Here is a 13,820-nt window from a genome sequence, read left to right as displayed (position 1 = left end):
TTGGAACGCCCAATTCCCAATGCCCTCTAAGTCCTCGTGGTGGCGTAGTCGCCTCAATCCGGGTGGCGGAGGACGAATCTCAGTTGCCTCCGCGTCTGAGACCGTCAATCTTCATCTTCGTGACTTGTTGAGCATGTTACCGTGGAGACGTAGCACGTGTGGAGGCTTCACGCTATTCTCCGCAGCATCCACGCACAACTCACCACACACCCCACCGAGAGCGAGAACCACATTATAGTGACCACAAGGAGGTTACCCCATGTGACTCTACCCTCCCTAGCAACCAGGCCAATTTGGTTACCCCATGTGACTCTACCCTCCCTAGCAACCAGGCCAATTTGGTTACCCCATGTGACTCTACCCTCCCTAGCAACCAGGCCAATTTGGTTACCCCATGTGACTCTACCCTCCCTAGCAACCAGGCCAATTTGGTTGCTAAGGAGACCTGACTGGAGTCACTCAGCACATCCTGAATTCAAACTCACGACTCCAGGTGTGATAGTCAGCGTCAATACTCGCTGAGATACCCAGACCCCGTTTTCATCATTATTAATTGATGAGTTACATCTTTTGTGAACTCTATAGTAAATGTTCCTTGAGCACACAAACATTATTCCCAAACACATTCAAGGTAAACAGGAAAAAAGCAAAAGTAATAGAAACCAAGGAACATCAATACATAATTGTGTGCATTTATGCTTTTAATAAATGTGACAGATTCACATAAAAAAAAGAAGAGATTTTTCTCATAAAAATGTGTCTTCATCACAAGAAAAACAACAAACAAACAAACAAACAAACAAAAACTCACAAGGCCGTGTGTTTGTGTGACATCCATTTATTACACAATTATGAAAAATGTCAAAGATCAGTTTATTAAACACCTGAATGTTGCAAAGTCAAACTATAAATAAAGGAAACAATAATCCCAAAAATACCCACCAATATTAAAATGGTTTTCCATGTTTGCCTGAGAAAATCACATCATAGTGAAGGGATGCGATTAGAAGAGATCTGTTCTTATAACACAGGAAATGCTCTAAAAACTAAACTAAAAACAGTGTCAAGCTGATTTATTCAGTTAATATTAATATCTCAGTTTGACACGATTTTCCAATCAAAAGAATGAATCTAAAGGTGAAACAGAGTTACAGGTAATATCCTTCATGCATGAGTGTTTCAACTGAAAATGACTTGTAATGTATCCACAACAACACACTCGAGATCTATTAAATAAGCACGTACAAATGCATTACAAATCCAATCATTATTCAAAGTATTTCCTAATATTGCCATCACAAACACTGTATGGAGAGATGTTCGGACTTGAATACAAATCCCCGTTCCGATCAACAGCCACAAACACACGTTCACTCGGGTGCCAACGGTCAGGGGCATTTCAGGGAAGATGGCACGGAGACCTCTGGGACGGGTCGGGGCTGTGATAGCACCCTGCACCAGAGACCTTAAAGCCCCTAAACGCAGACATCAGCCCTGACCTCTGACCCCTATGGACCTATCGGATGGAATAAGACCCTGACACAAACACGTGTGTGCGTGTGTTTGATGCTGATCAGGCACAGGTTGGTACATGATAAAGGAAGTACCCTAATAGTTTGCTGCCAATAACAAAACAAAGAGACATATACACCACCCCCCACCCCACCATCACTCTAAAAACTACCAAAAACAGAGAGAGAAGGAAGACAGAACTTTAAGCGCGTTCCCCGCGGATGCGGCGTGCCAGCTGGATGTCTTTGGGCATGATGGTGACGCGTTTGGCGTGGATGGCGCACAGGTTAGTGTCCTCAAACAGGCCCACCAGATACGCCTCACTGGCCTCCTGTAAACACACACACACACACACACACACACACTGAATCACAACGACACACTGTGTGCGTTACAATAGACAAACAGGATCAGTACGAGTTTGAACTGACCTGCAGGGCTCCAATGGCGGCGCTCTGGAAGCGCAGGTCGGTTTTAAAGTCCTGTGCGATCTCACGCACCAGACGCTGGAACGGAAGTTTACGGATCAACAGCTCGGTGGACTTCTGGTACCGACGGATCTCACGCAGAGCCACAGTTCCGGGCCTACAGAACGTAAACACAACACATTAACACATGAACTCAGGGTCCATATCATGAAATGATAACTGATGTGACATCACCTGTAGCGATGGGGCTTCTTGACTCCTCCGGTGGAGGGCGCACTCTTACGAGCAGCTTTAGTCGCCAGCTGCTTACGGGGGGCTTTTCCTCCAGTGGATTTACGAGCGGTCTGCTTAGTACGGGCCATATTGACACACGATCACCTAACACACACACACACACACACACACACACACACACACACACACACACACACTCAATATTACACATATGATAAACAAATATATCATATTTGCTATAAATTAAAATCAGATGAACGTTCCCTTTAAGACGCTCAGACGCTTGAAACAACCGAGAGTTCCTCACGTCAATCACGCCTCAAAGGCCCGCCTCACATTATTAGTATTCATATTCTGCCCAATCCCAGCACTGTAAATAAAGTAGGCGGTCCCGACCCGCCCACAGCTGAGCGCATCATGGCGATTGTTTGATGAGCGCTGAAAACTGAGCGAGAAAAGACACGAACTAACGATTAAACTTCGACAATTTCACTATCAATCACTCGAATGTTCCTGACAGTTACCGTCGGCCTGCAAAGACGAAACTCTACAGATGCATTACCGGGTGTTTAATGCGGGAATGGAGGCGTTTATGTGGATTTTCGGCGTTTGTTAATTATCGGTTTATTTTTTGATGGATTTTACAGCGGGAGCTTTCAGTGTTTTACTCACATAAACATAAACCACAACACATCTACACAAAATAACGCAAAAAACGGCTATTTTTTGGCTAAAATATTTTAAATAACACACAAACTAATATTGACGTGGTGTGGAAGGACTTACCTCAGTATAAGTGATGTTTTTAGAAGAGTGCTTAGAGTTCAGTGTTATTTACTGTACCGGAAATACGTCAATCAGCGGCTCCCACAATGCACCGCTGCTCCACTGATGTTCATCATACCGTTATAAATATTGAATATATCATCAGACACTTTTACCTCTTAAAATACATGAGTACAGCAAAGTCCACTGCATATATCGCTAGTACGGGGAATGGGTATCATGCTTTTACTAAGCAAATATCATTGTTTAAATATGCTTTTATGCACTTTATGCGTCGTGCTGTAAATTCATGAACAGATTAATACTCGATAGTTCATTGTTAATTAATGATACGTAATTTACTAATGTTAACAAGTGTAACATTATAAGTGATATCAATATTGTAAACTATAGTAACTTTAGTTTCTGGTGGAAAACATGTTTTTTTTTCTATAGTAATATTGTAGTAAACACGATTGATTCAGGATAACCGTTTATTTTTATTATTAATTATTCATCATTAATTTAGTTTTGACGGAAACTGGTTTTACTATAGTAATATTGTAGTAAATGTGAATACATTATACTGTATCAATATAGTAATCATAGTTTTACTATAGATTAATCATGGTTAATCTTGTGGTTACTATAGTTTTACTACAAATACCACAATATTTGCTCTACACTATAACCACATAATTATGATTTTACCATAGATTTGTTTTCCTGGTTTAGTACTATAGTTTTACTACGAACATCAAGGTTAAAATATGGTTGATTTAGTAAATGTATTGCGAGGGAATGCAAAACTATTTCAGGGAAATTCGTGCTGTGTCTTTAAGGGGCTCCGTATGTAAAATATACGTCAACGGCAATTAATTGATACTTAAAGCAATATTCAGGTTTTAATACAAGTTAATCTCATTCAACAGCAGTTGTGTTATATAATGTTGATTACCACAAAAAATTATTTTGACTCGTCCCTCCTTTTCTTTAAAAAAAAAAAAAGCACAAATGTGTGTTCCAGTGAGACACTCATAAAGGAAGTCAATGGGGTTTAATCTGTAAACATTAAAATACTGTTTCAGAAGTATAGACACAAGACATAAACAATATGTGTGTTAATGTGATTTTACTGTGATAAAGTCATTTACTGACCACATCTGTGTAAAGTTATAGAGCATTTAAAACTTTGTTGCCATGACGACGTAATGCTGTTTACTCTAAAACTTTAAAACGACAGTAAAAATTATTTAAACAATTTAATAGCTCAAATAATACTCATCTGCTCTTATACAACTATAAACTTCACACACACACACACACACACATATATATATATATATATATATGTACACACAAATATAATGACAAAATGTGATGTATCTAGATTTAGTTGGGGCACTTTTTGTCATGAAAGCTTATGTAAAATATTTTAGCTGTTCTACTTGCATGAGACTGAGCTGTTGGATTAGGCACGCCCCTCTTCCCAAAACCCCGCCCTCTAAAGATACCAAATGAGCATTATTGATACCAGCACGAGCAGAAACGGTTGATAAAAACAGCAGTGAAACAGCGCCCTCTACTGGCAACTGTTGTGAACAACATGCCATAAAAATGGCATTAAGCCTCAATAATTCACTGCAGCTACAAAACAATGAGAATGCCCAAAATGATTGACAGGTCGATTGACAGACACATTTAGACTGGTGAGGTATCACAACACTTATTTTATTAATATCTCACAAGGAATTATTCTTTTTTGCATACCTTTCCATGAAAAAAAATAAAAAGTGCGCACATTTAAAACCTAAAATCACCCCAAACAAACACTATCTACTAAAGTCAATATAATCAATTTTTCAGCCATTTCAAAGTTTGTTCCAAACACCTGAAACTTTGACAAATGGATATTTCCATTGAAATATTCATAATACAGATTGAGACAAAGATATCGATGGAAAAGAGACCATTCAGTAACACTTCCGACACTCATTTATTAATGCCTTGAGTAATAAAAAGATTTGCTTTCTAGACTTTGACATAAAAAACAGAAACAATCACCTTGTGATAAAAACTATGAAAGGGTGTAGAAAAACCTGAGTGTCTACTAAATATATAAATATCTCCCTAAAGGACTATAAACAGTATAAAACTGGTACAGAGCTGATATCATCTGTTCCTACATATGCTCCACAATAACATTTATTCTAAAAACACAAACCGAACTGCAAACTCTGCACGAAGAGGACTTTTAGGACCCTTCCAGTGAGGAGTTCTTTAACCTTTATTCAGATTTAGCACAACAGAATTCTTGATAATGGCGATTTAGCACCTTCAGTTACTTTAGCTAGTACCCTGAGGACATAATAAGGTCCCACGTCACTTTCAAACGCTTGTGTATTAAAAACCACCCAAAACGTCACAAGAGCGCTGCCTGAGAGTACAAAACCAACACAAACACAGAAACAGCTCTCACAGTAATTGACACTCGAGTACAAAAAAATACGATGGAGAGAGGGGGAGGACAGATGGACAGAAGGTTAAGCGCGTTCCCCGCGGATGCGGCGTGCCAGCTGGATGTCTTTGGGCATGATGGTGACGCGTTTGGCGTGGATGGCGCACAGGTTAGTGTCCTCAAACAGGCCCACCAGATACGCCTCACTGGCCTCCTGTAAACACACACACACACACACACACACTGAATCACAACGACACACTGTGTGCGTTACAATAGACAAACAGGATCAGTACGAGTTTGAACTAACCTGCAGGGCTCCAATGGCGGCGCTCTGGAAGCGCAGGTCGGTTTTAAAGTCCTGTGCGATCTCACGCACTAGACGCTGGAACGGAAGTTTACGGATCAACAGCTCGGTGGACTTCTGGTACCGACGGATCTCACGCAGAGCCACAGTTCCGGGCCTACAGAACGTAAACACAACACATTAACACATGAACTCAGGGTCCATATGATGAAATGATAACTGATGTGACATCATCACCTGTAGCGATGGGGCTTCTTGACTCCTCCGGTGGAGGGCGCACTCTTACGAGCAGCTTTAGTCGCCAGCTGCTTACGGGGGGCTTTTCCTCCAGTGGATTTACGAGCGGTCTGCTTAGTACGGGCCATATTGACACACGATCACCTAACACACACACACACACACACACACACACTCAATATTACACATATGATAAACAATTATATCATATTTGCTATAAATTAAAATCAGATGAAGGTTCCCTTTAAGACGCTCAGACGCTTGAAACAACCGAGAGTTCCTCACGTCAATCACGCATCAAAGGCCCGCCTCACATCATTAGTATTCATATTCTGCCCCATCCCAGCACTGTAAATAAAGTAGGCGGTCTCGACCCGCCCACAGCCGAGCGCATCATGGCGCTTGTTTGATGAGCGCTGAAAACTGAGCGAGAAAAGACACGAACTAACGATTAAACTTCGACAATTTCACTATCAATCACTCGAATGTTCCTGACAGTTACCGTCGGCCTGCAAAGACGAAACTCTACAGATGCATTACCGGGTGTTTAATGCGGGAATGGAAGTACTATGTTACTTTTTGTTTCGCCTAGCGTAATCATGTGCTAATTTACCATAATTTTCACATTTAAGAAGCTCTAAAGCACTTATTTCTAATACAATACAAACATCCCTTCAAGTACGAAGCAACCGGTTCTATTTCTCTCTCCCCCCTCAAAATCAAACTTTATTTGCATCTACACGAGTACAGGAATATATAAACTGCATAATAATAGGCCAAGTCTTTGGGGAATGTATTATAAAACAGTATGCAATGGCTTTTTGATATGTTCTGAATTTATGGATGTAGTTTTGGGCTAAAACAATCAGAAACGTTGATCTTATTCTCGCGTGGATTAAGCAGGGGCTTGCTCAGTGTGACACCAGTCAATCAACACATTCAGCCTATAAACACGAACTACAGACGGCGAGGGCGTGACTACAGCCTTTCTACTCCAATCACCGTTCGGTGTGCAGCTCAGACCCCGCCCTCCGGCGGCTCTGAATTACGAGAGACAAAATGGCATTTATCAATTATAGCGATATTAAAATAACACATATTACACATGACGACGTACAGCGCTAATTACACTTTCAAAAAGTATTTGTGACAACAACTGAGACCGAAAGTGTGAAAATGAATTTAATTTATCCAAGCGATGAGAAAGATATCGATTGAGCGCGTGAACGGAAATTCAGACGATATATTAATTATATTTATAAACGCTGTTGCCGTTAACCGGGCCGGTGAAGCACGTGTGGGGTGTAGACTCACCTGTGAGCTGTTGGAGAGCTTTTATTCGTCTTGTCTGAAGAGAGTTTTAGGTGAAATGGCTTTTATAGTTTCCCATCGTGCACCGCGGCAGGAAGTCTTTCAGTACATTAAACACACAAACACTTTTTTAACCTTTTAGACTGTAATAGAAGAGTTTTAACTTTCTTTTCACACGCCAAAATATATTTTAGCAACAAGAACTCGCTCTTTTATTACACTAAATTCAAGCAGTGTGATTTATGCTATATTTCTTAAAGGAATATTCCAGGTTTAATACAAGTTAAACTCAATCGACAGCGTTTGTGTCATAATATTGATTACCACAAAAATAATTTAGAAACATCCCTCATATTCTTAAAAAAAAAAAAACCCCACACACACAAATGTGTGTTCCAGTGACACACTTACAGTGGAAGTCAAAGGGGTCAATCTGTAAACATTAAAATACTCACTGTTTTAAAAGTATAGACACAAGATGTAAACAATGTGTGTGTTATTATGATTTTAGAGTGACTAAAACATGTACTAACATCTACTAATGCACCTGTTTAAAGTGATATCTAGTTTTACTTCACTGCCATGACAACGAGACGCCCTAAACCCAGAAATTTGTAATCTAAAAAAGTGGATGGACTCTGGATGGATGCACCGTTACATCATCTTCAACAGCGAAGAGCTTCATTATTAAAACTACACAATGATGACTCTAAGACTTTATATATGTTACAGTTTCATCTTCTGTGAAGCTGCTTTGCAAAGCGCTATTCAAACGAAAATGACTTGTCGTGTTGCAACACACCAGTTTTATTGTGTTTGCTACAGAAGTTACAGACCTGAGAATTATAACTCTTAATACAAGAACAATGCAAAGACATATTACAGATGTTAGATCAGGTCTTCAATACACGTAAGGCAGCAGTTTGTATGGCACTCGGCGACAATATTCTTGCCAAGCGTTTCCGTGCTTCTTCAGACACGAATCTTCGATCTCACTGGCTCGTCTCCTTAATAAATTGAAACACTGCAGCGCAGGTAGGTACGGCAGAACGCTGGTGAACCCTACAAAACCAGAGGAAAAGTATTCATATACAGTACATCTACAGTTTGATCGTATGATTTAGTGAATCACATCTGCATATAATTGTACCACAGGGGAAACACCAGGCAAACATCATCAGAATGTCTCCGAAGTAATTCGGGTGTCGGACCCAACCAAACCATCCTGAGGCCAGGAGACTATGTCCTGATGGGCTTTGGATCGTCCGCAGAGCTTTGAAAGAACACACAACAACATTGATTGGGTCAACACTTTTAAAGAAAGCAAAGAGAAGCACTTAAAAGAAGGCAGAATAGAAGAAAACACCTACAAGCGTAGGCTGGGTCATTTGGATTTCTGCGGAAACCATCCTTCTGTTCATTGGACAGGTAATAAATCAAAAAGCCAATACCTGTCAAAGAGAGGACAGGTGAGCGGTCTCTAAAGGTGAGAGGTCAAAGATCACGTGAGTGCTTTCTTCTGCATTGTTTGTGGTCGAATTGGACTGAAAACAATAAATGTAATGTTTTTATTTTTATGAAAGAATTGTACTAATACTAACTTCAATAATGTATAAACACTAAAGTGGTGCATTTTTAAGGGATTTTATGCTTTTTAGATATTACCAATTGTACCTTTAAATTCCTCCATTATACTATTAATGATGGCGCAGTGATGGGTGGCGGAGGACGAGTCTCAGTTGCCTCCGCGTCTGAGACCGTCAGTCCGCGCATCTGATCACGTGACTCGTTGTGCATGACACCGCGGAGACTCACAGCATGTGGAGACTCATGCTACTCTCCACGATCCACACACAACTCACCACACGCCCCATTGAGAGAACCACTAATCACCACCACGAGGAGGTTACCCCATGTGACGCTACCCTCCCTAGCAACCGGCCCAATGTGGTTACCCCATGTGACACTACCCTCCCTAGCAACAGCCCAATTTGGTTGCTAAGGACACCTAACTAGAGTCACTCACTACACGCCCCATTGAGAGCGAGAACCACATTATAGTGACCACGAGGAGGTTACCCCATGTGACTCTACCCTCCCTAGCAACCGGCCCAATGTGGTTACCCCATGTGACTCTACCCTCCCTAGCAACCAGCCCAATTTGGTTGCTAAGGACACCTGACTAGAGTCACTCACCACACGCCCCATTGAGAGCGAGAACCACATTATAGTAACCACGAGGAGGTTACCCCATGTGACTCTACCCTCCCTAGCAACCGGGCCAATTTGGTTGCTAAGGAGACTCACAGCATGTGGAGACTCATGCTACTCTGCACGATCCACACACAACTCACCACACGCCCCATTGAGAGCGAGAACCACTAATCACCACCATGAGGAGGTTACCCCATGTGACTCTACCCTCCCTAGCAACCGGGCCAATTTGGTTACCCCATGTGACTACCCTCCCTAGCAACCGAGACAATTTGGTTACCCCATGTGACTCTACCCTCCCTAGCAACCGGGCCAATTTGGTTACCCCATGTGACTCTACCCTCCCTAGCAACCGGGCCAATTTGGTTGCTAAGGAGACTCACAGCATGTGGAGACTCATGCTACTCTGCACGATCCACACACAACTCACCACACGCCCCATTGAGAGAACCACTAATCACCACCACGAGGAGGTTACCCCATGTGAATCTACCTTCCCTAGTAACCGGCCAAATTTGGCACACCCTGGACTCAAACTCACGACTCCAGCGGTGATAGTCAGAGTGTATTAATGATTAATTTTATTTGACAAATTCCCCCAAAAATTGTTCTGTGTTATAGTCTTGCCCATTCATTTCCTATGGCTGGTCAAATTTTTCCATGAACAACACAAGTATCACTTTTTTGTCGTGGCCTGAACTCAACAAATCCAGTCAAATTTGTTTTGTGTATGTTTGTGTTCAGATGACAAATGTAGGAAAAGTTATCAAGCCTCTAGCCACTCAGATGAAGTATGCCATTTTTATTAACCTTGTGTGACCCCGTGTACACATGTGTGGACATTGTATTTTGGCTTCTCTATATGCAGCGCATAATTTAAATGAATATAAAGCAACTGAATGCTGTTCACGAGACTCTAGACGGTAATTTAAGGGTTAAACTTCTGCCGCACGAGTCATGTGACATGACAACATGACGTCCATTACTGTGAAGCGCTTCTACAGGTGCAGCGCCAACAAAAGTGTCTCTGATAAGAAATCTCTTGAAGTTTCTTCAGTGAATCCTGTTTGGTTGTAAAGAGGAGAGTCTCTAGTTTCATTTGATACGCCACTTTAAATAATCTGTTCATTTTTCACGTGTCAACACGCTGATAAACATGATGTCCACATATGTGCACACTGGAACTACATTTCCTCAAAAGTAGAAAAAACATGTTTGTTATTTTAATCAACTATTAAACTGTTCTGAGACCAGTGCAGACAGACAGCACACTGGAGGTTAAGTCATGCACTAAATAGGGAGCAAGGGAGCGTCCTATATCTCTCCTATAACTGTTCTGAGACCAGTGCAGACAGACAGCACACTGGAGGTTAAGCCATGCACTAAATAGGGAGCAAGGGAGCATAGCTCTCTATGCAGTTAAGTGCGTGCACTCCTAAAATCTGATAAAAAGTTCAGTTCAGTGAATATTGTTCTTACCAAACATCAAACAGATGGGCACAGCAGACAGGACATGGATGTGATTGGGTCTCTGGAGAAGGAAGTAAACAGGAAGACTAGAGAAGAACGGGATCCAGATAAACTCGCCCAGAATCATAATGAACCCAATCGGCTCCTCCGTGAACTCTTTGGTCGTTAACACAGATGCCTATAGAACCACAACATCAAGTCACAGGCACCAGGAATCAGTGACTTACTGCTTGAAAGAATATGCTAATAACAACGTTAATACAGCACTTGAAATGGGCTTAGCGGAGTTATCTGACCTCATCGATGAGGAAGTCGAGTATGTAAATGAGCTGAAAGACGGTGACGAGCAGCAGAGACACAGAGAGCGAGTTCATCTCCACAGCGCTCAACAGATAATTCAGATCCATCAGGGCCTGCCGGACAAAACACAGAAGACGTTCTTGACTTCTGTTCTTAAACACACCCATTCATTACAATAGTAGTTATTGAAGAAGAGTTCTTAGTCAAAACTCACCCAGCCGATGAATCCAATCCTCACCATGACAAATTGTTTTACATCAATTTCGCCCAGTCGAGGGTCCAAATTCTGACCAAGTGCAAAATTCAACAGGGGCTTTGCTATATGAAGAAAAACACAATTATCTGAACACACATACAGACCCTGCCCTGTGTGTTAAACTGCATTATTGCACGACTCTGTGGAACGCTCCTTTCTGATTGGTCTATATGATATTTACACATGATTTGTGTGTTTATTGTACCTGTGTTGTGGTAGTACACATGTGCGGAGGAGTGTGTCGTGACCGGGCACAGGTACAGCGCCAGACTTAGCATCAGAGCGACACTCATGCCAGCGGTGACCAGTGCAAACAGTCTGTCCGTCACACCGCTGGCCCGCAGAACCCCACAGAACCACAGACCCAATAACAGAACCACACTCACCAGAAATGCGTACAGACCTGAAACAACACAGGCGATGATGCTTATGTTACCGTCATCTCTAAACAGATGGAAATTATCAACTTCATCTAATACTCACAACCCCCCCCCCCCACCCCCCAGAATGAAAAGGACCGAGAGGAAATACAGAGAAGAGTTGCCATTTAACGTGGTTCACAAGACTCAGATCAGAGTAGAGGTACACCGATATATCGGTTTTATCGGTGCCGATAAATGCTTTCCGGAACTGTCGGTTATCTGCAAAAATCTATGTTGATTCCTCATATACACCTTATATTTATATATAAATATATATAAACCTTGCTTTTTGGGACTATCGGTTATCGGCAAAAATCTACCGATAGTTTCCAATAGTTTCTCCCGTTTTCTCCCCAATGTGTAACGCCCAATTCCCAATGCGCTCTAAGTCCTTGTGGTGGTGTAGTGACTCGCCTCAATCCGGGTGGCGGAGGACGAGTCTCAGTTGCCTCCACGTCTGAGACCGTCAATCCGCGCATCTTATCACGTGACTTGTTGAGCGCATTGCCATGCTATTCTCCGCGGCATCCACGCACAACTCACCACACGCACCACAGAGAGCGAGAACCACATTATAGCAACCACGAGGAGGTTACCCCATGTGACTCTACCCTCCCTAGCAACTGGCCCATTTTGGTTGCTAAGGAGACCTGGCTGGAGTCACTCAACATGCCCCACTGAGAGCGAGAACCACATTATAGCGACCACGAGGAGGTTACCCCATGTGACTCTACCCTTCCTAGCAACCGGGCCAATGTGGTTGCTAAGGAGACCTGGCTGGAGTCACTCACCACACGCCCCACCGAGAGCGAGAACCACATTATAGCGACCACGAGGAGGTTACCCCATGTGACTCTACCCTCCCTAGTAACCGGGACTATTTGGTTGCTAAGGAGACCTGGCTGGAGTCACTCACCACACGCCCCACCGAGAGCGAGAACCACATTATAGCGACCACGAGGAGGTTACCCCATGTGACTCTACCCTCCCTAGCAACTGGCCCATTTTGGTTGCTAAGGAGACCTGGCTGGAGTCACTCAACATGCCCCACTGAGAGCGAGAACCACATTATAGCGACCACGAGGAGGTTACCCCATGTGACTCTACCCTCCCTAGCAACCGGGCCAATGTGGTTGCTAAGGAGACCTGGCTGGAGTCACTCACCACACGCCCCACCGAGAGCGAGAACCACATTATAGCGACCACGAGGAGGTTACCCCATGTGACTCTACCCTCCCTAGTAACCGGGACTATTTGGTTGCTAAGGAGACCTGGCTGGAGTCACTCAACATGCCCCACTGAGAGCGAGAACCACATTATAGCGACCACGAGGAGGTTACCCCATGTGACTCTACCCTCCCTAGCAACCGGGCCAATGTGGTTGCTAAGGAGACCTGGCTGGAGTCACTCACCACACGCCCACCGAGAGCGAGAACCACATTATAGCGACCACGAGGAGGTTACCCCATGTGACTCTACCCTCCCTAGTAACCGGGACTATTTGGTTGCTAAGGAGACCTGGCTGGAGTCACTCAACATGCCCCACTGAGAGCGAGAACCACATTATAGCGACCACGAGGAGGTTACCCCATGTGACTCTACCCTCCCTAGCAACCGGGCCAATGTGGTTGCTAAGGAGACCTGGCTGGAGTCACTCACCACACGCCCCACCGAGAGCGAGAACCACATTATAGCGACCACGAGGAGGTTACCCCATGTGACTCTACCCTCCCTAGTAACCGGGACTATTTGGTTGCTAAGGAGACCTGGCTGGAGTCACTCACCACACGCCCCACCGAGAGCGAGAACCACATTATAGCGACCACGAGGAGGTTACCCCATGTGACTCTACCCTCCCTAGCAACCGGGCCAATTTGGTTGCTAAGGAGACCTGTCTGGAGTCACT

The 13,820-nt window shown here is 43.3% G+C and overlaps 2 protein-coding genes and 1 long non-coding RNA gene across 3 annotated transcripts in view; all 3 read right to left on the bottom strand.

Annotated features, from left to right (window-relative positions):
- Positions 1 to 801: 801 nt before the first annotated feature.
- Positions 802 to 7,335, bottom strand: LOC127629452 (uncharacterized). The gene is made up of 8 exons (XM_052106557.1): positions 7,256 to 7,335; positions 5,942 to 6,085; positions 5,708 to 5,861; positions 5,491 to 5,611; positions 5,297 to 5,376; positions 2,175 to 2,314; positions 1,944 to 2,097; positions 802 to 1,843 (listed from the first exon to the last, which is right to left on the bottom strand). Exons 2-8 carry the CDS (start codon positions 6,067 to 6,069, stop codon positions 1,715 to 1,717), a joined length of 906 nt encoding a protein of 301 aa, XP_051962517.1. The 5' UTR covers positions 6,070 to 6,085; positions 7,256 to 7,335; the 3' UTR covers positions 802 to 1,714.
- A 708-nt stretch (positions 7,336 to 8,043) lies between these two features.
- si:ch1073-429i10.1 (delta(14)-sterol reductase TM7SF2) overlaps positions 8,044 to 13,820 on the bottom strand; it is an 11,348-nt gene continuing 5,571 nt past the window's right edge. The window contains exons 5-11 of the mRNA XM_052107688.1: positions 11,698 to 11,895; positions 11,451 to 11,554; positions 11,233 to 11,349; positions 10,946 to 11,114; positions 8,623 to 8,703; positions 8,403 to 8,525; positions 8,044 to 8,314 (exon numbers count right to left, since the gene is read on the bottom strand). Of these exons, the coding sequence (XP_051963648.1) occupies positions 8,154 to 8,314; positions 8,403 to 8,525; positions 8,623 to 8,703; positions 10,946 to 11,114; positions 11,233 to 11,349; positions 11,451 to 11,554; positions 11,698 to 11,895 (953 nt within the window). The 3' untranslated portion in view covers positions 8,044 to 8,153. The remainder of the gene's footprint in view (positions 8,315 to 8,402; positions 8,526 to 8,622; positions 8,704 to 10,945; positions 11,115 to 11,232; positions 11,350 to 11,450; positions 11,555 to 11,697; positions 11,896 to 13,820) is intronic.
- Positions 12,685 to 13,775, bottom strand: LOC127630227 (uncharacterized). The gene is made up of 3 exons (XR_007968834.1): positions 13,681 to 13,775; positions 12,938 to 13,308; positions 12,685 to 12,812 (listed from the first exon to the last, which is right to left on the bottom strand). It is a non-coding gene; the product is annotated as an uncharacterized LOC127630227 (long non-coding RNA).

The sequence above is a fragment of the Xyrauchen texanus genome, chromosome 36 (genome assembly GCF_025860055.1).
Source record: "Xyrauchen texanus isolate HMW12.3.18 chromosome 36, RBS_HiC_50CHRs, whole genome shotgun sequence".
Classification (NCBI taxonomy): Eukaryota; Metazoa; Chordata; class Actinopteri; order Cypriniformes; family Catostomidae; genus Xyrauchen; species Xyrauchen texanus.
The sequence above is the reverse complement of the archived record's forward strand: the minus strand, read 5'-3'. Positions and strand labels throughout refer to the sequence as shown.